At 53.5% G+C, this 22,916-nt stretch overlaps 1 protein-coding gene across 1 annotated transcript; it reads right to left on the bottom strand.

Annotated features, from left to right (window-relative positions):
* RGMB (repulsive guidance molecule BMP co-receptor b) lies at positions 1–22,248 on the bottom strand. The gene is made up of 5 exons (XM_004586186.4): positions 21,950–22,248; positions 20,853–20,928; positions 17,840–18,060; positions 12,617–13,125; positions 1–1,017 (listed from the first exon to the last, which is right to left on the bottom strand). The coding sequence occupies exons 2-5, from the start codon at positions 20,855–20,857 to the stop codon at positions 349–351; spliced, it is 1,404 nt and encodes a 467-aa protein (XP_004586243.2). The 5' UTR covers positions 20,858–20,928; positions 21,950–22,248; the 3' UTR covers positions 1–348.
* Positions 22,249–22,916: the final 668 nt, after the last annotated feature.

Genomic DNA, 22,916 nt, shown 5'->3' with positions numbered 1-22,916 from the left:
TACACGCATAAATATTTAATATATAAAAAATAAAGTGCTTTCTAACAGGTCCCCAGGCAGGGACATTATAAAACATTTCACAAAACAGCAAAAACAAAATTGATACAATCAGAGACACTACATCCAACATAGGTGAAAACAGCCAAACGCAGTATGTACAATCTGGTGGGGGTGCGAGGGAAGGGGAGGAGGGGAGGAGTCAATCGGGACGAACATCCTGTCATATACATGGTATATACATATATACTCTTTTTACTCAATATATTATGACAATATATATTTTAAAATTTTGTTATAGACAAAAAAAAAAAAAAAAGAAAAAATCCAAACAAACATAAGAGACAATCCCTACAAAAACATGATAAGGATCAAGCTTGTGAGTCCCAGACTGATAGGCCAGCTGCCGCCCCCGAGGCGGGCCCCGCTGCCAGGGCTCGGGAAGATGTGCCAGCGCTCCTTGCGCGGGTGCAGTGCCTCCACGTCCTCCAAGGCACTGTGGGCTGCAGCCGTGAAGTTGGCATCCCCGGTGGTGAGCAGGTCGAAGACACAGGACTGGAAGTAGATGTCCTTCACTGGGATCTTCTCCTGACACTGAGTGCTGGCCGTCTCCAGTGTGTAGCCGGGCCAGGCCTGCACCAGGGAGGTGCGAGGCAGGCTGTGGCCCAGGATGGCAGACACCTGGCCCTGCCCATCATCGATGCGTTCGCTCAGGGGGCAGCCATTCACACACAGCTGCAGGTCCTGGCTCTCCTCGAAGGACATGGCCAGGTCCTCGGGCATGCGGATGGCCAGGGTCAGGTAGTGACCCAGCTGCCGCACGAACACGGTGGTCCCGATGTAGCGGGCATGCATCTCCACGTAGCGGCCACTTTCGCGCTCCACGATGCGCAGGCTCTTGGCATCACCGTCCCCGCCGCTCGTGGTGCCGTCCACGAAGGCGGCCGGCAGGTCGTCGGTCACAGCTTGGTACACTTTCTGCTCGGTGCACTCATGGTGGGCTTTGAAGATGACAGTGATCTGGTGGGGGAAGTAGGGGAACACGGGCAAGGTTTAGCATGACAGGCAGCAATGGGAATGGGTTCCCTTTCACTGGGGCTCAACCCCTCTGGCTCTTGCCTCAGGGATGACGGGGGCTCTAGCCGGGAGATCACAGGAACTCCCAGATTTAGGGCTAAAATGTCCCCTAACTCCAGGGCACGTGGGTCAGGAGAAAGCTGCCTTCCCTTAAGTGAGAGAACACGGTCACTGTGGTGAAATGGACACATCTCATGAGGTCTCCTTGACAAACACGGATGAAGGTACAGATCTGAGGACGAAAGGAGAAGGTTCCCACTCAAACTGTAAGGAGGTTAACTAACAACACGCCTGGGGAACCTGGCCGTCTATGAGGGTCAGGGCTGGCATCTAACACTGGGATCCAGCCCCGAGACCCAGAGGAGGCAGAGCAGAAGAGGGGGTAGGTGCTCCCAACCACGCACCAGATCAGCGCTCCCCAAGTCCCTAGACTGAATGTTTCATATTACACTGCCTAATCCTGGGGCCAGGGAAATCACTTGGCAAACGCAGCTCCCAAGCCCTGGCAGAGACCGAATACCCTGAGCCTAGTTACAGCCAATGTTTTCCCCAAACAGCGCCACATGGTCTTTCAACTCCTCACAAAGCGGTCCCCAGCCAAGGCTGAAGTACGCAAACTCAGCATACGCTTCACGGAGGGAAGGATCTTCACGACTCATAGTTAAAACAATCCATCTCCCTGCCTGCGCGACTCTTTCACTGGGACAATTATTGTCAGTGGCTGAGGGGACTTCCTTCTTCAGAAAAACAACAACAAGTTAGGGGAGTTAGGGAGAGTGGTTACTCTGGAGGGACGAGCCCCCCACTCCCAGAGAGAGCCAATCAAAACAGACTCTTGTGAAAGGGCCCAGAAAATACCCCCTCTTCCTCTGCCAAGCCTTCCCCACCACCCCTCAAGTTTATGTCTGACTCTTTCTCCGACTCAGCCAGCGTTTGCTCACACTATTTAATGCCACATGTTCCCAGTGGTGTTACTTGACTGGAATCTTCCAGCCGTTTCATTGTACTTCAGCCAGTTATAAAGCCAGATCCGAACCAGCTGCACCGAAGCCAACTGGTTAAATTCATATCCGCTTTGTTTGCAGCTGAAAGCCAGACGATGTCCCGGGAAAAGGCTGAGGCTGCTCCGTGCCTAATGACCCCAAGTCGGGATTTGATCTCACTACCAGCCTTCTCACATTTCAACACTTTCCTAACAACCCCGAGGAGGTGTACCCAAGATGACTGCAGGAAATTTGTTGTGCGTCCAGCCATGGGCCCTGCCAGGGTGGCTGGGGGTTTGCAGCTAGATAGCTAATGGGACTATAAAGCAGATTTATGTGGTGGCTTTAAAGCCAATTTGACAAGTGCTTTTTAAAGGCATGCTGGATCCTCTGGAGGTGAAGATTAATTCAAATGAATTCTGCACCTGAAAAAGTTCAACGTTAACAGCACACACGGCTACAGCTTTTGCTTTTTTAATACAGAATTGCTGTTGTCATTTGCCAGCAGGACACACTCAGAGATGCCAGCAACTCCTCTGCAACAGCTGAGCAACTTTTTAGTGTTTCTACACCAGCGAACCTCACATTTAAATCCGTTTGGCCTTACCTGCAACAACTGAGGACTTTTCTGTTTGGGAGGTGGGGTGGGCTAGGAGGCACGTGGTGGGGGAGAATTCCTTTTATTGGTACAACAAAGCAAAGTCAGTCAATGCCAACGGGCTTCTAAAAAGGCAAGCCAAGTGGCCAACAGACCAGAGCTTGGCTGTGCCTGCTCAGGTCAGTTCTGTGGCTGAGGCACACAGATGCCCACGTGGGTGGGAAGCCTCCCAGATGCTCTGCACACTGTTGCCCTCTGCTGTGGCTGTGACGCCCACCTGGACGAGCCCAGCTTCTGCTCTGGTGTCCACACACTGTCATGATTCAGACAAGACTGCTGTCTGGGCAAGGTTCTCTATGAAACGATCTAGAGGGTTACTTCTCTCGCTGCGTCCCTGGGGGTGCGCCAGCTCTCCCACAGAGCAGCAGGCTGGGGGTGATGACTGCACCCCAGGCATGCATGCGGCTCCTGGGGTTTCCTTCACAGTCTGGGGACAGAGGGACCGGGGAGTCCGAGCCAACGTCCAGGGAGGACATGCTGGGTAACGTCTCACGTGACTTCAGGCCTGCAAGCTATCTCATCCTTCAAGACCATGAGTGGGGCCCTTAGCAAAGAACCAACCAGGAAGGGAAAGAAACCACGTTCAGACTGTCTTATTCCTCAAAACTGATTCAACCGTTACTTCAGAATACTCACAGTATTCAGCGCTCTAGCATGGAACTGAAAAAGACCCCAGTTCTGTCCCTTACCTTTCTCCCTCTGAACTGATCCATCTGCTCTAATAAGTCAATTTGGCACATCTGTTCCATGCCACACCATTTATTATTGATGGATGGCATTTCTGTGCATTTAGAACCTCAATGCCTTCTTTTAAACCTCCCCCAGTGCCTCTCAACCCCACCTAAGGCAACTACTCCAGTTCTCTTCATCCATTTTTAATGTTTCACTCCGTGATATCTTTACTGGCCACACAAGGTCTATTAGGAGGAGAAAGATAGCAGCTACAAATCAACCTCCCGACAAGCGAGGTCAACAAGGACCAGGCAGGCTTGCTGCCAAACACCAAAATCCAGAGGCACCTGAGAAGGAAATCGATTCAATTAGAGAGAGGTCGGTTCTAAGAAGGCCGAGACATACGGAGGTGCTTTTCCCAGGCATGGCAGCCACACAACGGTGCTGCACGCTGACTGTGCACAGGTCGCTGGGGAGCAGAGGTTCATCAGGAGCGGTGCAGGCGTGGCCAGGCGCAGGCGTGGCCAGGGCAGGGCCTTCCCGCACTTCCAGGTGCAAGCATACACACCTCTTGGTTTAGGTTAGGCTTCAGGAAACACAATGGAAACTGTCACACTTTTGATGCAGACTTGGTTACAATTCTGCTTGGGTCACCTTAAATTCAAATGATCTTCCTTCACACACTAAGCTGAGAGAGGACTATTCCATGACAGCCTCCAGGAGCCACTTCCGGCTCCGAGAGCAGGAGACAGAGCAGGAAGGGCAGCCCTGGAGCAGCCCTCATCTCAGAGACCCACGTTTCAAAGGAAAACAACAACAACACACACACACACACACCTTTGCTATTCCGAAACTTCTCAGATTTGACCTGACAGCTGACCCTCCACGCTCGGGCACCTTGGGTGGGCCGACCCTGGTCCCACCCATCCTTCCCTGCAGGTGCAGAGCTGCCCCACACAGGCAGGGAGGCAGGAGGGCAGGGGGACAGGAGGACAGGGGATAGGGTCTTCTGGTGACAGAGAATCTAAGGGAACTATGTGCCCTCTCCCTTTCGAGGAGTACGGGAAAACAAGAACATTCATTAAAATTAACTTTCTGTCTGAATGATTTCAGGCAAAATCCAAGTGGTTTTTTTTTATCTCTACCACATTTCAGCCAAAAAACTGGACTGGGATACTCTTTCATATCATTGACAGCTTTCCTTACCAAAAAAAAAAAAAAAAAAAAAAATTAGGGGAGTAAAGCTGTTAAGAAAAACCAGTCCGACAGTCAGTTCATGGAATGTTGAGATGTCAGGTTCAGTGGAGCTCGGCCTGTGCGTCACACGACCTCACCTACAGGAAACCGCATGTTCGACACGTGCAGTTCTAGCGGTCTGGTAAGCAGCTTTTTGAGCTAGGACAAGAAAACAACAGCAAGACAGGCACGGGTGTTCACAGGGTGAATACCGGGTCAAAATCCTGACTCTACACTCACTGGAAATTCTCAGCCTCCAAACGGTTCCAAATTGCTGCCTACCTATCTTGCTGTGCTCCAGGAGCACTCACAGGGCCAAGTAATGGCCAGGCAGCAGACTGCCCAGGGAAAGAAATATGTGCAGGAACAAGACTGCCTTGGCTCCAAGTGGGCACTTGGCAGCGGCTGGGGAAAGAAGAAACCCAAACGGAGGGGCAGGAGCCCCCTGGCGGCCGGCTGCCAGCCAGCCCCAGTGGTCCAGGGGAGCCTGTAGCTCAGTGCTGGCACGAGCTGCAGGGGGGGCCGAGGGGAGCCGGCCAGCAGCTGATGACGAGGAGCAGTGCTGGGCAGGGAGAGTCATCTCCGCATCTGAACACAAGGGCAGGCTGTCAGGGCTAAGTGGGTGCTGGGAGGGGGACAAGCGGCCAGCTTCCTGCTGCAGAGCGCAGCTTTGCCATGGCTGTGCTGAGAGCACGCGTTGAAGCCTGCAAGTCACAGGCCGCTCCACTAGTGCCAGTGAGGACTGCCCCCTTGGCTGGCTCCTGCCTTCGCACGTTCACAGAGTGACTACGCTTCTAAAAGGAAAGCTAGGCTTGTGTGCCTGGGTGGGCAGCCTCAGTACGTCAGACCAAAGTCTGCTCCAGGCCCCAGACCTCCACTTCCAGTGGGGGCAATAGGCAGGGCCTCTGCCCCGGGCTGTGGTGCGACCCTGGGCAAACGCTCTGCGTCTCAGTGCAGCACAGCTGTTCCCCAGACTGACGGGGTTTAGGAAATCACTGCCCCTTTGATCACCCCTCCCCACCCACTTTGGGGAGGTGAGCGAAACAGTAAAAGGTCTGGCAGGTCCTTGCTATGCACTCACACCCTGTCACGACTCGGTTCAATTTCAAGTCCCTGAGGCTTAAAAGGAAAAGGAAGAAAAAAGGCCCCTGAGGACTGGGGAGCGGGGTGGTGAGAAGCCGTGTGCTCAAGGGGCTGGCTAACTGAACGCTAGAACAATCTCCTTCTGTCTGCACACTGCTCGGGCAGGAGACGGGCGGCCGTCAGCGCCACAGAAGCACATGTGTGCACATCTGTGCGACCACACACACACGCACACACGAAAGTGAAGTTTAAAGCCACAATGAAATGCTGTCCTATCAATTCTAATCCACAGTACACATGTTCTGCTCCTAAGTGAACAATCACTGCCTTCCACTCTAACCATGGAATAGGCCGAATGATTGGTTTTTTTTGGGGGGGGGGCGGCTGGTTTGCAGCTTCCAACTCTTACAGTAACCAGAGAACTGGAGCCTTCTGCCACAGAACCAGTTTGTCCTGAAATTCTTTCTGGAACCGACAGCACTAGCTTTCTGCCTTGGCCAAAGTCTGTTGTCTCGTGTGCAGGCTCACTGTTCTTGGTTAGTTAATCACCCGCTGAGGAGCAGGGCACTGTGAACAGCCCTTACGCTGGCCCACCCGTGTGAGCACAACACTTGCAGCAGCAGCACTTCTGCTGCAAACAGACACAACCCGGCCGGGGTGCCGGGGCTCCCCATGGCCCACCTACGCCGGGGCACGGACCGCTTTGGTTGGCATTCACTGGGACCAATTCACAAAACGTGCCAACCACCCAGGGCTTGTTTCTCTTCTCACCCCTTCCCCTGGAAATGTTGACTCAAAAGAAAATTTAACAGGGGAGAGAAAGAGAGAGAGAGATTTGGAAGTGTGACAGAAAAACAAGTTCTAACTCTCAGCTGTGGATCAGACTTGGCCTTGTGCCTCTGGTTTAAACTACGGAGGAGGAAGAGTGGATTTGTTTTAAAGGGGCAGCGGCCCACGGCTGCCAGGCCTGGAGTTGATGTCACGTACAAACGGTGCCTTCTGAAGGTGGTTTCCTCTACCCAAACCACGTGTGGCTGGGGGGGGGGGCGCACTGAGGGACAGCAGAGAGATGGCACTGGACTCTGTACCCAGGGCATTCTCATGTGCACACAACTCCACACAAGTGTGCCTGGTTGGTACACCAGAGTGTGGAGGAAGAGCAAGGAGGGCCTGCCCCTTTCCAGAACCATCTTTCACACAGAGGCTGAGCAGGAGCCAAGCACTGCTGCTCCCCACCCCCACCCCTGCTTTTCTTTTCCCACATGAAGCAAACCCATCACTCCTTAGACCTTATAATTCAGTACAAACTAGAGCCATGAGGGAAACAGGCAAAGGGCTAGTGAAAAGCCGGCCACCTGGATGACGGCTGGCTTCTAAAACGTCCCCTTTCGGTATTGCTTCTACAACAGGTGAATCCAGGGGGAGAATAAACAGGGCTGACACATGCTTTCGTCAGAGTTCTCTTGGTGAGCTGGGGGTCCTGACCATAACATTTCAGCACCGAGCTGGTCAGTGGGAGAATCAGATTCTAAGAACAGGCCTGTGGTCTGAAAGCAGAGATGAGCAACCTCTGTACAGTGGGAGCCAGGGTCCTGGGGCCCCGCGGGGTTATATGACAGCGAGCAAACACGCAGGCGGGAGAACGAGAGCAGGAGGTCGTGCCAAATCCCAGGAGTGAAAAGAGTGACTTGCGAGCCAAGGCGGAGAGGGCTGTGCCCCGGGTGCTATGACGGGACAGGCCTTTGCAGCAGCCCATCCCTCTGGCCCACTCTCTTGGCCCCTGGCCCTTGCCTCAACTTGCTAAGCAGCATCACTCAGAAGCACCTCACGCATGCCGTTCCCTGCTGGTCTACAAAGAAAGCTTAAATGCACAAAGTGCCTGGGCTACTACACACCACCCCCACGCGCTCTCCCTGGCTGCCGCAGACTGCAAGCACCCGTAGAGGCTGCAGCCACCTCATCGCACCCTCCCTTTCTCCACCCCCCCCCCATGGGGCCCCTTTGATCCTTCAAGTTCCAAGGGTAGTGCTCTTTTCAACACACATCCTTGTTGAGAATAACTGCTCCAACTGCACACTCCTGGTTTCCAAGTTGCTTCACCTAGTCTGAGAACTTTTTGTTCTGTGTGTGCAGGAAGGAAGATCAAGATAAGGAGCCAGCCTCTCAAAAGAAACGGAAAGAACTATCTGTGCAACGTTTAGCCAGAAGGAAAAGAAAAGGCCAGCTTAGAAATTGTGAGCAGTGACAATGTACCTGCAAAAACAGATCTGTGTGCCGAGGAAGGAAAGACCCTTCCGTCTGCCCAAAGAACACGCCACCTGTCTGCACAGAGCTGTCCACACGCCCAGTACACAGTCCTGCTAGGGGAATGAAGGCCACCTTTAGCAGAGACCCCGAGGACAAGAAGATGAGCACCTGTGGCTCCCAGGAGCTCAGTGAGGATGTGGAAACCCTTAATGGGTTACAGAAACGTGGCTTCTGACAAATGTAGAGGGTCTTTGGTCAAGAGAGGCTAGATTTCAAACTTTGATCCAGATATACACTTGCAAGGATAGTGAAAGAGAGCCTGCCTGGCGCAGACATGCCCGACTCCGCTTCTGTCAGCAGCAAAGGACGACAAGCGAGGCTGTGCCCCGTGCTGCTGTGCCATGGGAACCATGTGCTTGCTACGATGGAAGGCCTCGGTGTGAGGACGCGCCAGGCAAGGAACAATCACAGTTAAGTCTCCCACATCTCTAATGTCACCCATCCATGGACATTTTCAGGAACTCACAGGAAAGCAGGTCTGGAATGGGTTATGGAATGATCATAAAATTTTAAACACACACCTGGGGATACTTCCAAACTTCATGAAACATAGAATTAAGTTTATATTTTGAAACAAAAAAATCTGAAATCTAAGTTGTTTTTGTGTGTGTGTGTTTTTTTTAATTTGTTTTTTTTTCTGTGAACCTTTTGAAGACCTTCCTGTAAGCAGGATTGCCATTTTGGGGGGGGGCGGGGAGAAGGGTTATCAAAATAAACTTCTTTATTTTTTTTAACGAGCAAGAGTGTGCCTAGCCACTCCTTAATGTCTAGTCCCTAGTTTCTGGGTAGCAGGACTGGGCCAGGGTAAAGCTGGGGAGGTGATCGAGGCTTCCCCCCACACACGGGCCATCCCTGCCGCCTCCCAGGGTCCACACTGGCTGGAAGTTTGAAGCTCAAAGCTCAGTACTGAGCCGAGGATCCCCAATATGGACTCAGGTGTCAAACGCCTGCCACAATCAACTAGCTTTTAATCTCATTTTCCACAAATTTCTTCCAGCACCCTTACTTTTGTAACTGACGGACAAGGCCTCTCTCTGTGCCTGGGCAGTTGCTAGTACTGCTCATGCCAGTGCCAAGAGCTGCTGGCTTTTACAGAGAGGGCATGGAAGGCTCCTGAACCAGGCCCCAGTCACCTGCAAAGCAGAAAGGGCCTTCCAATTCCCTACAAACTGCCGCAAACTGAACCACCTGCTACTCACGTGAGGCAGAACACCCAGAACACTACTTGTTGTCACCCCCAATCTCCTGCCTGCTTTTTACTTTGCTTTACTGAGACTGAAACGTGAGAACGCTACAGTGGTGGGGAGGAATAAGATTACAGCACAACTGCAGCTGTTTCCTTCAGCAAAGACGCCAGTCAGTCATGAAAAAAAAATCTTACCGAAGACACTGCTGTTTGGGTATATAATAATGAATTTCTGATTTTCTTTGAAAAGGAATGATCTTAAAAAGCACTCGAGAATTGGTGATTTTAACACATGCTCTTAGGAACCCACGTGGTATGGGTCCAGGCCTTCCAAGTAAGGGAGTGAATGCTGAAGCTCCTTGGGAGCCCAGAGCGTGGCCTGCCTCCTCTTCGACAGAGCTACCTCTGCCCTTCTCAGCCTGCCCCTCACTGCCCTCTGCCCCAGCGCCTGCGTGCCTGCAGCCACCTCTCCCAGACACAGGGGGGGAAGATGGCCCAGAGCTGACGTGGATGGATCTGGGCCCTGGGTCTGCAGTGTGCCAGAACCCCTGTGGCCCCTTCGTTAACACACCCACTTGCAAGGCAGCTGGCTGCTGCGACTCTCCCACAGAGAGGGGGTGTGATGGGCTGAGGGCTCACCAGCTCCACCTGCTGAGCCAGTAAAGGGCCTGGTGCGTGCAGTTGATGTCCTTTTTTCTTTATGACTTATTTATTTTTATTACAAAGTCAGATACACAGAGGAAAGACAGAGAGGAAGATCTTCCATCCGATGATTCACTCCCCAAGTGAGCCGCAACGGGCCGGTGCTGCGCCGATCTGAAGCCAGGAACCTGGAACTTTTTCCTGGTCTCCCACGCGGGTACAGGGTCCCAAAGCCTTGGGCCGTCCTCAACTGCTTTCCCAGGCCACAAGCAGGGAGCTGGATGGGAAGTGGAGCTGCCGGGATTAGAACCGGCACCCATATGGGATCCCGGTGCGTTCAAGGCGAGGACTTTAGCCGCTAGGCCACGCTGCCAGGCCCTTGATGTCCTTTTCCTTTAAATGCAACCACCACCAAGCTGCTTATCTTTAAATCTTGCTGGGCACATGGGTCACTGGCAATGCCTGGCCTCAGGGAGCAGAGGCTTGGAACTGTTGGGTCACTGGGCCATATCTGTGCGTGCGACTAAGTACTCAAGCAAACCTGGGGCTCATTCACACACACGCATACACATGTTACAAGTTTCTCTTTTTTTAAAAGCATCAAGCAGATCACAAGAAACTTGAATCAGATCTTCTTGGGAGCCTATTTTAGAACTATTTCTGGCCACCTATTGTGTCCATTTTGGTTTCTCCAGCACAGGTCATACCTGTGTGGACACCAGCCATCAGCAGTCACCTTTCAGACACTTTGAGGGCTCTGGAGACAGTTATGGACAAGAGGAAAAACATCCAACAGCTCCGAGAGGCCTGGAAGCCGGAGAGTAATTTGTTGTGAACAGCATGGTCACCAGATGTGGGGAAATACCTTCCAATAGTGCAATTAAACACACCCAGCATTCTCACTGTTCACTTGGATTTATGTCAGAGAACTGCCACCCTTCCCCCTGCCCCCTCCACCCCCAACAATCCCAAGCCCATCCTCTCCTTTTTTGGAGTAACATCTTTGCTCCTAACCAAACTGAGGATGAAAACAACGCTGTGCTTTTCATTTACTGGAAAAAATGATGGAGTTGATATCAGAAACGAAATGACCTTAAGTTAGCGTGCACTTCTACTTACATAATACTGAGCTTCATAAAGTTACGGGTTACCCCTGGAAGATCTTTGCCATAAGCAGCACAACATACACAACTTAGAACACACACAACTTAGAAGAGTTGCACAACCGAAGCAACACGAGATGGGGTGGAAGGCATGAGGAAGTAACCAGCGTTTCCTGATTGATCTCTACAGTCTCACTGGCAGTTTGCTCTTCCAAGTCCTCGACTGTTTGCTCAACTGATGAAAACTTTCTTCATCCCCATCAGCACTGCCTTGTGGAATGTCCTGTTCTCCAGTGTGAGGTGTCCTGGGACTGAAGCAGTGGTGAACTGGAGGCCATTTTCTCATAGCTTTGCAATTAATGGTTGTATTAATGACATAAGTTAATGCTATAACGGACAGCTAGTATGTCAACTGTTTTATCATTTGCATACTTATAGAAGCCAGAGGAAGAAAAAAATAATCTTCCTTTTGGGATGAGGAATTTGGGAAGGCCAAAGGCAAGCGTGGGTGCTCACTGGGAGTCCAAGTGTCAACACTGTGGAATTCCCCTGGAGGCCTGGACCAGGGCTGACAATGCTCGTACTTCCCAGTCCTGACTTCTAATCTTAGATCTGTGACACCCAGGAGTGCCTCTGCCTATCTCCTAAGGTGCTGTAAAACTCTGTCCACCAAATGCCAAGTAAAACAATTTAGCAGTCACTTCCACAAAATATGCCACTCGTGATCGCTATTTTGGAATCAAAAAGGATAGTCCTAAGTTTTCCAAAAGCTTGATCTCTGTCAGTTATATTTTGGTCTGAACCAAGTTAGGAGCAGAAATAGTAACTAAATAGACAGGATGAGAGGGTCTATGTGAGTGATCCTGTGGGTCGTGAAGATGCGGGAGGAAGGACCCATTCTATCCGAGTTGGTCTTAACTTTTACTTACTAAGGACTGAATTAGCACTGACTGGCAACTGGGGACCCAGCTGATGGCTGCTCTCCTGGACTTGACCTCAAAGATTCTCTGCAAGGTAGTTGCATGGACCATAGACACTGGAAACAGGCAGGGTAAGCTCAACTCGGCCAGCTCTTCTCCTGGGCTCACATAGCACACTTCTGTACTACATCCAATTCTCAACGTCCTTGGTCACCGAGAGCTTGGTAAGGAAAACAACCATTGTGGGCTTGCCACTGGGAAGCTGGCTTCTAGCCAGGTCATTTTACGACAGCTTCCAAATCTCCCATAAAATACATTTCCTGATGGGTCCTGCCTCAGGCCTCACAGCATTCTTCACGCAGGACACCTACTTCAGTGGACACATAATCTAAGCAAGGATTTCTTCAAGAGCCACGCACGCACGCAGGTCAGAGGAAAGACCTCACTGCCAAGGGCACATCTCTCCCCACACTGGAAAGGCCAGCCTTCCCTCCCCGGAGAGTTCAACTCCACTTCAAGCCACTGCTCCTTTATATTAGATTCACATTTTACATTCCAGAGAAATTCCTTGCTACATAATTTTTACTCAGTCCTTTCTTTGCTGTTAATTGCTTTTCAAGAGGAAGAAAAATGTAAAATCTGTTCGTTCCTTTTTAAGGAGGCCTTTTACGTCCCATTTCAGAGGTGGAATAATCAACCACCTGAGAGTGACGAGCAGGGAGAGGGTCGGAAGGGAAAGAAAGTGTACTTGCCTTGTTGGTAGCAGTGGCACTGGATCCAGGGACCACGGGCACATTTGTCACTTGGACAGAAAGATAATTATTGTCTATGAGGGGCCAGGCCCCTTCCACCTTGCACGTCTGGAAGTGATCCTTGAACGTTCTAAGGTGCGGGTCTCCGAACAAGCCACAGAAAAGGTAGCTGGGGGGACTCTGCTCTCCTCCCCTGTGTTCTCGGGGTCCCGCGTGGCTGTGATAGCTGCAGGGGTCGTGGGTCACTTCAGGGTTGGTGGAGGACGTGGGTCCATCCTTGGAGCAGTTCCTCTGGCTCATGAGGTCACTGATGCCCAACACGGCCGAGTGGTACACCAGGTTGCCGCGGCAGGCTTTCGAAGTCCGCTGCGTGCAGGCAGCGTAGGCACGCAGGGCCTTACAAAACTCAGAGTCAAAGCCGTCAGAGGCAGAGTTCAGGTGCGAAGTCAGGGAGACAAAGTCCGTGGTGCATTTCTGGATCCGACACGGGGCTGGCTGTTGGCAGTCACCTGTGGGAAAGGGGAGCAGAGGGGACATGTAAGCTCTGCAGAGCTTCCTGAGCGACGTGAGAAAGCGGCATTCTCCTCTGGGAACTGCATGTTCCAGTTCATGGAGCTCCTATTTTAAGAATCCTTCAGAGAAAGAGGGCTGCAGCCCGCTCCCAGGCCCCTCTCAAACTAAGCCACTGGGAGGAAAAGGGCACATGGCTAATTAGAACCTGAACATGTGGGAGAGTGTGAGCTAACAGAAACCGAGTCCAGCCGAATGACAAAGGACTAGAAAATATTTTTAATCAAGTTGGCTAACCTGTTTGTAAATTCTTCAGAACAGTTCTGCTTTGACACCAAATCAAAGACATGAACTTGGTTCTGATTTTGAGGAGTGCATGAGTAACCTGCTTCAGAAAGCAATGCTGAAAGCAGTTCCATGCACCAAACCCTGCAAGAGTGAGGTCCCAAATGACAGCATGAGTTCAAATTGCCAGCTGTCCCGATCCTAACACAGCCACAGGGTAAGAACAGTGACAGAAAATCCAGGTACCGAGTTCTACTTTTCCTGAGATGTGGCTACTGACAAACCGTATATATACACAGACATAATTTCCTGATTTCTCATGAGGGAAATCTTTGTTCAAAAAGTTAAAGTGATTCAAGAATCCAGCCTCTCCATAAGTATGTTTCTGTTACCTTACAATTTCAACTTCCGGAAGAGACCTCGGGTTCAAGGAGCCTAGATCAGGAAGGAAGTGAGCAGAGCACACGGCAGCCCTGCCGCACAGAGGCGATCCCACACACGTGTGCAGGAGCACTGGGAAGTGCACAGAGCCCTCTAGAGGACCTGTAAACCCCACTTGCTCTTTAATTCATGCAAACATAATGAAGTAAATAAAAACCCAAGTACTACTGCCTCATGTTTAAAAACAATCCGTTTCCAAGTGATTGACATATATATATATATATTATTTTGCCACTTGTTTCTGGAGCAACTTATGAAACCTCTGAGAGTGCGCGCATGCACACACGCACACACACACCAGAACTTGGCAGCACCAGGTCAGTCATGTGATGGTCTGTCCCAAAAAGCGGGAATGGACTTAGTGAGGAGAGGAGTAGTTTTCTTGAGTGAATCTGTAACTGTAAAGAAACGAACCATCACGTGTGTGAGAGTGTGTATGTGTGTGTGAGAGAGATTCCTTCCAGGCCTCTCAGCGAGGAGTGTGGAATGTGTTACCAGTTGCAGGTTTACTCATCTGTAAGCGAGGCTGTTGTGCTATGAACTTTGTGATTCTTTTCCAGGTAACACACACCTTACGGTTTGTATTCTGGATGAGGAAAATAGGGAGGAACTGGAGGGTCAGGATTACTGGTGAATACATAATGTTTTGAAAACGTGGGAACAGTAAACTTTAGGCTAATACCAAGATGCAGGATTTCACCTGATCAAGATTTATCAGTTACAAATCCTTGATATCATGCTGTAAACTTGGAAGCAAACCGCTTTTAAAGCAGAATTAAATAAACAGCTTGCAGGATGTACACCTGGCTTTGGTGGGCGATGACAACCTCTGATGATAACTGTGTCATCATCACCTGTAAATTCCAGGGAGGAAGAACACCTTGTATTTTTCTAGACTTCATATCCACTTTAGGCCGAATAAAGGCTTCAATAATATTTTATATCTGGAGCTATGGCTTTAGAGCAATCACTGGGCCTTCTTCTAAAGAAAACCCAGGCTTCCTGTGTCTGTCCTGTTCAGGACAAAGCAGACAGCAGCAGCTCCAACAGCGAGTCCCCTCTCAGAGCACAGCAGTGAGCCTAGCTACTTTTACTTAGAAGTGAAACATAATGCAAACCAACCAACCAACCAACCAACCAAAACCCCCTATCAAGCCCTGAAGCCATTCTACAGATGGGAAAAAGCAAGGCAAAGGACTCTGAAAGGCCTTGTCCTGCCTGTGTCTCACACACACACATACACACACACACACACACAGCTAATGCAGTGTGGAACCCCGTCTTCCAGGACTGGCCCTACCTCCCCGCAAACGCCTGACTCCAACAGTACGTGGCATTTGACAAAGAAGAAAAAAGACTGAATTAACTATCATAATCATCATTTTTTTTTTTAAGTCACAGCAAACAGAGAACCAGGAAATAAAAGTCAGGGTTAAGATCACACAGTAACGAAGAGCTGAGACAAACAGGACTGCGCGAGAAGTTTCCGCTAAACCCGCAGTGCCTATTTGTTCTTTTTTTTATGATCTATAAAATCTATCTGGGCATACATTTACTTATAATTATTTCAAATAGTCATAAAATATCAAAAGTCACAGCAGCATGGAAATGCAGATCCGAGTGTTCAGAGGGGAAGACAAGCAATAGTGAGGCCCTCCGACCCCCTCCACCTCTCTCTGCCTTTGGCATAGCAGGGAAGTGCTGATGAGTTCGAAAACAAATCTCACACAAAACCCAACTCCTGGGTTCTTTTGTTCTCGAGAGGTTTCACATGCTGGGAGGAGGAGGAGGGCCAAGTGGAGAGAGTGCAGTTTGGGTCAGCATTTTCAGCCCGTGGCAGGCTCCTGTGGAGTGACTAATTTGCAGCATACACCCAGAAAGATCCAGGCTTCATGAATTTATAATGGCAAAGCACACACACTGGCCCTTCTAGGTGGTAAAATCAGCCTCCGGTCGGAATGCCAACACAATGCAGCCAAGTATGTGAGTAAGCAACTCCCAGCCTGCATCTCCACGGAGGAACTGTAGAGGTCTGCTTCTCAGAAAAAAAAACGAAAGTGCATGTGTGTGTGTGTGTGTGTGTGTGTGTGTGAGATCACCCACACTCTGTGGGATGGCTCCGTCAGTTACTGGAAGTGGTGGAGGATTTGTGCATCTAGAGCTTTCATTTCTTCATCATTTTTTAATGAATCAGACGTCAAGGCCTCACCATTCGAGACAGCTTTCCCTAGCGCTGCCGAGGCTGCACGGGCGGATCTGCAGCACAGTCCTGAGTTTATAAGAAAAGAAACGAGATCTGCTCCAGCTGAATGAAGTGAAATGCAGAGCCATATGGGGCGATGCGGCCAGTGACACGGATCCAGACACAAAGCATATGGGGGCCCATCTGCAGCCGGCCCTGGCTGGGCCCCCTGCATTTCAATAGCAACCACTCTTCAAAGAGATCTCTTCAAGGAGCCCTTCTCTGCTGGGATCAAACCAATTGCTCCCTTGACTCCAACAGGTGGCCCACAGAAATCTGCCAGTGCACCAGTGGGGGGTCGGGGTCAGCGCTGCCAGAGGAAGGGCACATCAGCATATTCTCCAACTAAGGCACCTACGCTGGCCAAACCTTCCCAACAGCATCTTGGGCCTTGCCTAAGACCTTTCCAAGGATCATATTCCCACCTCCTCGCAGGACCCCAAGGCCAGTCAAGTACCAGGAACAGCCAGGCTGCCTAGGAGTGTGTGTGTGTGTGTGGTGCACAGATCCACCAAGCACCTCAACAACCACTTCACAACCTGTACAGTTACTTGGACTCCAGAGGACATAAGATTGTTCTGAATGTTATATTTTGACATGCCCAGAAAACTTTTTGTTGCAAAAAGCCTGCAAGGCTGATGTTACTATAAGGCCCTAAGGGTTACTCAATTGAAGGCTAAACCATTCTAAAACTTCCTATTCCCCCGGGGTAATATGTCTCCCCCCCACCAAGTGACATTGCTAAAATGCAGCTATTACATCACAATGCAAAGTTACGAAAAGTAAATGAAGTCGTCTCCCTTAAATACCACATTTTTTCCATTACTGGAAAGACCTCCCTGGTTTGCTGCACGGCTGGCAGGACTTAATAAATAAATAAAAATTACTCCCACAGGGTCGGGCGGCTTTTAAAAATTCACGGTTCTCCAGCCCAGAGCGTTGTGACTGCTGTCACATTAAGGCAGGCTTGGGGGGGGGGGGGGCGGAATGCCTTGAAGGGAAAGACGCTTCCAGTGCTCTCGCTGTTCTCAAAGCGTCATTCCTCATTTGGTTTTGGCATATTATATGTGTATATAAAAATTATTTAAATTTAAAAATTCATTTTGTCCAAACTCCTAAAAAAAAAAAAAAGGCATGCGTGTGTTAAAAAAAAAAGGGGGTGGGTGACCTCGATTTCCAGGAAACGGTTTAAAACTTAGGTAGCAAACACAGGTCGGGAGGAAGGCCCCAAGCGCCTGCAGGCGAGCCTGCTGGGGAACACGTCCCCCCACGCCTGGCCCCGCCGGCTGAGAAGCAGCGATTCCTCGTCCCAAGTTTTAAGCTCCTCCGGGATCCAGCTGCCGGTTTGCAAGCTCGGGTGCAATCTTCTCTCCCTCCTCGGGTGCGATTTCCCTGCGTCGCCCCGACCCCCCTCCCCCACACCCTAGAAACAGCACAAGGCTCTCCTAGTCTCCCTTCCCGGGCAGCGGCGGAAACCTGATCCCCAGCCTGACTTTTCAGTAAACACCGACGCGGGGAGAGCAATGAAACCTCGGGAACCCGGGGGTCCCGGGCGCGCAGCTCCCCGGTGAGGAGCAGCAGCAGCAGCAGCGCAGGCCCCAGCTCCGCTCCCGACACTCCGCCAGCACGTTCCTGCACCAGGTGCGCGCCGGGGGCGGCCACGCCACGCCACGCCACGCCGCCCCTCCCGACCCAGGCGGGGAACAAAGCCCGTGGCCCGGGCCCCGCCTCGCTCGCGTCCTTACCTGCGTGGAGCAGCCCGAGGCTGAGCAGCAGCAGCAGCAGCAGCGGCGCCGGCGGCGGCGGGCAGGGCCGGGGTTGGCGGCGCTGCTCGGCGGCGGGGGCGCAGGAACGTGCTGCTCTCAAGCCCATGCCCGTCCATGCAGATCTTGGGGGCGCCGTGGCGGGTGCGGGCCCGTGGCTGCGGCATGGACTGGAGGGAGCTTCTCGCTTCCTCTTCTTCCTCCTTCAGGCCAGCGACCGAGACGGGCCGCCGCCACCGCCGCAGCGAACGGCGCGCCGCGGGCGGAGCGAGTCGGCGGCGGCGGCAACGGGGCGTAGAGGCATCGCGGCGGCCGGAGGCGGGCGAGGGAGGGAAGAAGGGACCGGGGAGAAGACAGAAAGAGACCGTGAGCGAACGGCCCCCGGCCCCGGTCCGCGTGGGCTCAGCGGGCGTTGGACCGCCGAGGAACGGGGTACCCGGTGCCTGGCGGACAGCCGGCGGGCGGCCGGAGAGACCTCTGCTCGGCGGCCGCGGCGGTCAATCAATCTCAGCTTCGCACTGACGCCCCGCCCCGCCCCGCAGCTAGCAAATCCAAGCAACCCCCATCCGGACCACGCCCCCCCTCCTCATCTTCCCATTGGCTGTATGCGAGAATCTCTCTGCGCCCCGCCAGCCACTCGCAGGGCCCGCCCCGCCTTCCTCCCGCCTCCCGCCCGCTCGGGGCGATTCGAGTTCCGCGTCCGCCACCCGCGAGTCCCTCCGGCCGCGCCTCCCTCTCGCTCCCTTCCCCCTCCCTCCCGCGAGGCTCGCTCGCGCCCAATCGAAACGGGCGGCCGCGACTCTCGCTCTCGCCGGCGTTTCAAAAGGCCTCCCGCCTCTAACCTCGCCTAGAATGACGGGGATGGGGCTCAGCTTCCAACTCCTGTGTGTGTGTGGTGTGTGTGATTAATCTCCCCCAGCTCCGGTCCCGCCTCCCTCGGCCTCAGGCTCTCACTTTGCCAGGCTGAGGGGACGGGCGAGGCCGGTGCCTCTTCCGAGCCGTCCCGAGGCAGCTCCCGCCTCAGCCACTCGCGCTCCCCGGGGGAAAGCCTGAGGAGGACGCTGGGCCGCTGAGGCGCGGGCGGGCCTCGTCCGGGCCGAGGAGGAGGCCGGCTGGGCGTGTGGGAGTGGGCGACCCTCCACGCGTGGGGTTACGGCGTCGTTAGATCGGAGGCCTGAGCTTTCTCCCTGCCGCCGTTGCCCGGCGATTTTGTTTTTATGCCCGTTTCCAGTCTCTGCAGGGTGTGTGTGGAGCAGTTTCTATCGCATAATGGGATGAAGTGTGTGGGGGGCGGGAAGGGGAACTCACAATCCAAAGGTGGGCCAGGAAGCGGGGTGCCTGGCGAGAGCAGCTGGGAGGCCGCTGACAACCCCACTTCGTCAGCCGTGGGTGTGAATCGGGGGTCTCTTACCCTCTTCATCACCCTTAGGCCGCCCTGCCCCACGTCGCTCGCGCCACTTAGCCACGTCCAGATTGCACTTGGCAGCTCTGCTCGCCACCCCACTGCGACTCTGGACTTAGAAAGTTCGTATCCCCCGCCGGCAGGTTACTGTTCCACGTGCTGGTGTGTCCTCCCGCGGGGCGGGATCCCGGGGAGAAAGGGGCCAGTCCGGCCTCTCCCGGGCTTACTCATTAGACACCCTGTGAATTGCTCAAATCACTAGGTCCCTAATGAAGTATGCCGATCTGCCTTTTTTTTTTTAACTGTTAACTTTTCATTACTTGTTACACACCAGGATGACTCAAGTGGTAAACACACCTTTCACTGCCGCGGTGCAATGCAAGCCTGGTGTGCACAGCCTTAATAATATGCTTAATAACAGCTTCGGAGTGGCCTGGAGAAATGACTTTTGAGAGGGATGGGGGAGGTCTCTGAACTTTTAAGATAATGCTGTAGACTAAATACGATTAGAGATTTAAAAAATGTGCTCTCTGGCAATGAAAGTTCATGAAATACAGGTAAAGGTCTTTTTTCAAAAGACCATCAACCATGATGCGGTGTTTTCCAAAGCGTTTTGCTAACAAAGACTAACAAAAGGTTTTTTTTTTTTTCCCTCAATTAGGCCGAGTCTGAATTCGGTCCTGACGATTCGCATGCTTCTGAATAGAGGACCAAGAGGGTCCAGCAGTTCTGTCCGCACGGGGTCTTCCCTGCGTCCGTCTCCCTTCTCCAGCACGCGCGGTGCTGTAGCTATCAACAGAGGGCGACCTCGAGTCACCTGCCAAGCCCTGCGTCGGCCCGGGAACTTGCTCCGAGGGCGAGCCCTCCGAGGCGCTTTATTGCTCCTCCGCTGTAAAATTTGACAAGCTCAAGATTTATAAGCCTAACAATCCACTTTTTATTGCCGCCTTAAGTGTTCAGCCGCTAGAAGAAAATGCTAATTTTCACAATTAAACCGCAAGGTGGTTCCCGTTTTTCCGTTTTCTTCTCTCTCCTCCCAACTCCACCTCCCCATCCCCCACCCCCCCGCCCGCCAGATCTTTAGGTCTGTGCACACCTCGGCCAGTCAGTTACAAAAGGAGACCCTGGGGTGGGGGATGGGAAGGCTACACCGAGGACGAAAGCGACGACTTGAAAAAAGTTTTACATTTTAATCAGGAAAAAAAAATCACGAAGGAAAATCAGGCAGGAAAGATGCGGCTGGAACTGGACATTCTGGTGACCCAGTGAACCCACGGGCTAAGGAGGATGGACGACGTGAAACCCATGCCAAAGACCTTCCTGGATTCTAACGTAAGATGCGGCTGCATTTCCCGAGCGCAGGCGGGACATCGTGACCGCTCCCCTAGTTAAGACATCTCCATTTCCAGAAAGCTAACGTGAAGGTCTTTGTGTACTTAACCTACTAGCCCAGGCCCGAGGAGGAGCCAGGACTGGCTCGTGGGGTTGCCATCTGTGGCACCCACTCGCGAGGAAGGGTCTCCCTTTACCCCCACCCCGAGTGCCCGCCCGGCCGCTCTGTGCGCAAAGCAAGGGGTTGCAGCTCGTACTTACATCATGCTTAACCCCTCCACTCCTGCAGGGGACTCGGCGGGATCAGGGGGGGCCTGAGCTCCGGAACGCACAGGACCTGGGGGTGAGAGAGCAGCCTCGCTAGAGCTCGACCGGAGCGCCGGACCCCGGGACAGGGAGAGGTCCGGCAAGGTGGAGCAGCGGATGGTCCGCGCGCGCCCGCGCGTCCCACGGGGTCCCCGCTGCGATCCCCGCGGGCTGCGCCGCGGCTCGCGCCGCTCACGGCGGCAGGTGCAAAAAGCATTTGGGAGCCGCTTGCCAGCGCGCGGAGGTAATGGCGCTTCCTGTCCATTTATCTCAGGAAACCGGCGCAAGCCTCCCCTTCGAAACAAAATTAACCTCTCATTAGCCAGCCACTCACTCCCAAGAAGGCCTTAAAAGCTTTACCAGCTCGCTAATGTATTTAAGCCACCCCCCTTCCTTCCAGGCAAAGAAAAGGCAGCCTAGTCGCGGCCACAACAGCCAGCAGCCCCGAGGGGTCCCCTCCGGAGCTCCCCCTGGGATAGTCACCGAGCCTACCGCTCTCAGCTGCAACTTTGGAGCGGGGGCACTCGTGCCAATCCAGGAACCCACTTTGGAGCACTGTGGGGCAGGCTGTGGGCCCCTGAGCCAGAAGCTTCCAAGAACAAGTTCCTATTAATATCAAGGGCGCCCTTCTAATACCCTCCATCCATCCCCTACTTCCCCCAGCTCGTTTGTTCCCAAAGAACAGGAATGGGCACCAGGGTGTGTATGTGTGTTGGGGGTTGTCACTGGTCAGCGGTCCCCAGGGCCTCGGGTGTTTGCCTGCCCCGTCTGCCGCGGACGCTGGCAGCGTGAGTGCGACTCCTAGACGTGCAGCGGCAAATATAGCGTCAGATCCGCGAGGGTGAAAGGGGGCTACCCCCCTACACGTACTCTCTCCAGGCTCCCCCCGTCCTCCTCACGCCGCCCCAAGGCTGGCAGATTTATACCACACAGGTGGATGAGGACCTAAACCAAACAAGCGCCCGGCCGCTGCCTGCCGCTCGCCACCACCCTCCTACCACCTCAACGGCCCCCCTGGCCCACCGCAAACTCCAACAAAATAAACAACTCACCACAGGCATTCCCTTGTCTGCAGCGCGACGCCTGCCAGCTGGGAAAATAAGCCGCAAGCCACGCGGCCCCCGGGCGCGGAGGGAAGACAGCGCCGCGCCCGCCCCTCGTCCCCCTCCAAGGTGGGGGTCCGGGGTCCGGGGCGGGGGGCGGCGGTGGCAGCCGGGGAGGCTCCGCCTCGGGAGCCGCGCCTCGGAGCGAGCTGCCGGCGAAGGGGCAGCGCCCGAGGTGTGGCCGCGGCGAGCGATCCGCCACCAGGGGAGAGGGCGGGGAGCCAAATGCCTCACTCCCCCGCCCGCCTCCCCGCAGCTGCCCGCGCCCGCTTCCGCGCCAGCTCCGCCCGCGCCGCTGCTACCCTCGACGGCTCCCCGCCAGCTCCGTTTCCCCGCCGGGGGCTTCTTCCACGCCGTGCGTGGCGCTGGTGGGCGAGCCAGCCGTGGCGAGGGAAGCGGCCGGCGCGTGCGTGCGACTCCCTCCCGCGTGCCGCCCTGGCCCCCCTGGCCCACGTGCTGGCAGCACCCTCCCTCCCTCTCTCCCCAAGGGTCTTCCTCGAAGAGTTTTAATAAGGAGGGAGGGCAGGCGGACTCCTGAGCTAGTGTTGGCTCAGGTGGGCTGGGTCCCCACCGCCCACGTGGGAGACGCGGTGCAGATTCCTGACTGTGAGTCTTTGAGGGAAGGTGACCCGAGGTGGGGTGGGAGCGATTGTCTGTCCCCTGCCTTGCAGTCTCTGAAATTATAATAATGAAAAATAAATGCACGAGAAAGCTTGGGATGAACACGTGAGAATCACGAGGGGAAGGGGGAGATGAAAGAGACTCCTGCACCAGCCCAGTGAAATGTTCGAGGGATGACAATTGGCACGGTGGATGTCGTGGGGGGCGGGAAACAAAAGCGATTGCTGCTCGGGCCTGAGACGGAGCTGCCAGAGACCAGCGAGCAAAGGCTTTTCAAAGCCTCAGCACCCCGACA

This window comes from Ochotona princeps, chromosome 28 (assembly GCF_030435755.1).
Source record: "Ochotona princeps isolate mOchPri1 chromosome 28, mOchPri1.hap1, whole genome shotgun sequence".
In the NCBI taxonomy this organism is placed as follows: domain Eukaryota; kingdom Metazoa; phylum Chordata; class Mammalia; order Lagomorpha; family Ochotonidae; genus Ochotona; species Ochotona princeps.
This window is presented reverse-complemented; position numbering and strand designations above follow the sequence as displayed.

Coding starts and splice junctions, on each gene's coding strand:
- RGMB (XM_004586186.4), bottom strand. Junction 13,126..17,839: donor CCTCGGGCTGCTCCACGCAG/GTAAGGACGCGA, acceptor CCTTTCCCACAG/GTGACTGCCAACAGCCAGCC. Junction 1,018..12,616: donor GTGCCACTGCTACCAACAAG/GCAAGTACACTT, acceptor TTCCCCCACCAG/ATCACTGTCATCTTCAAAGC.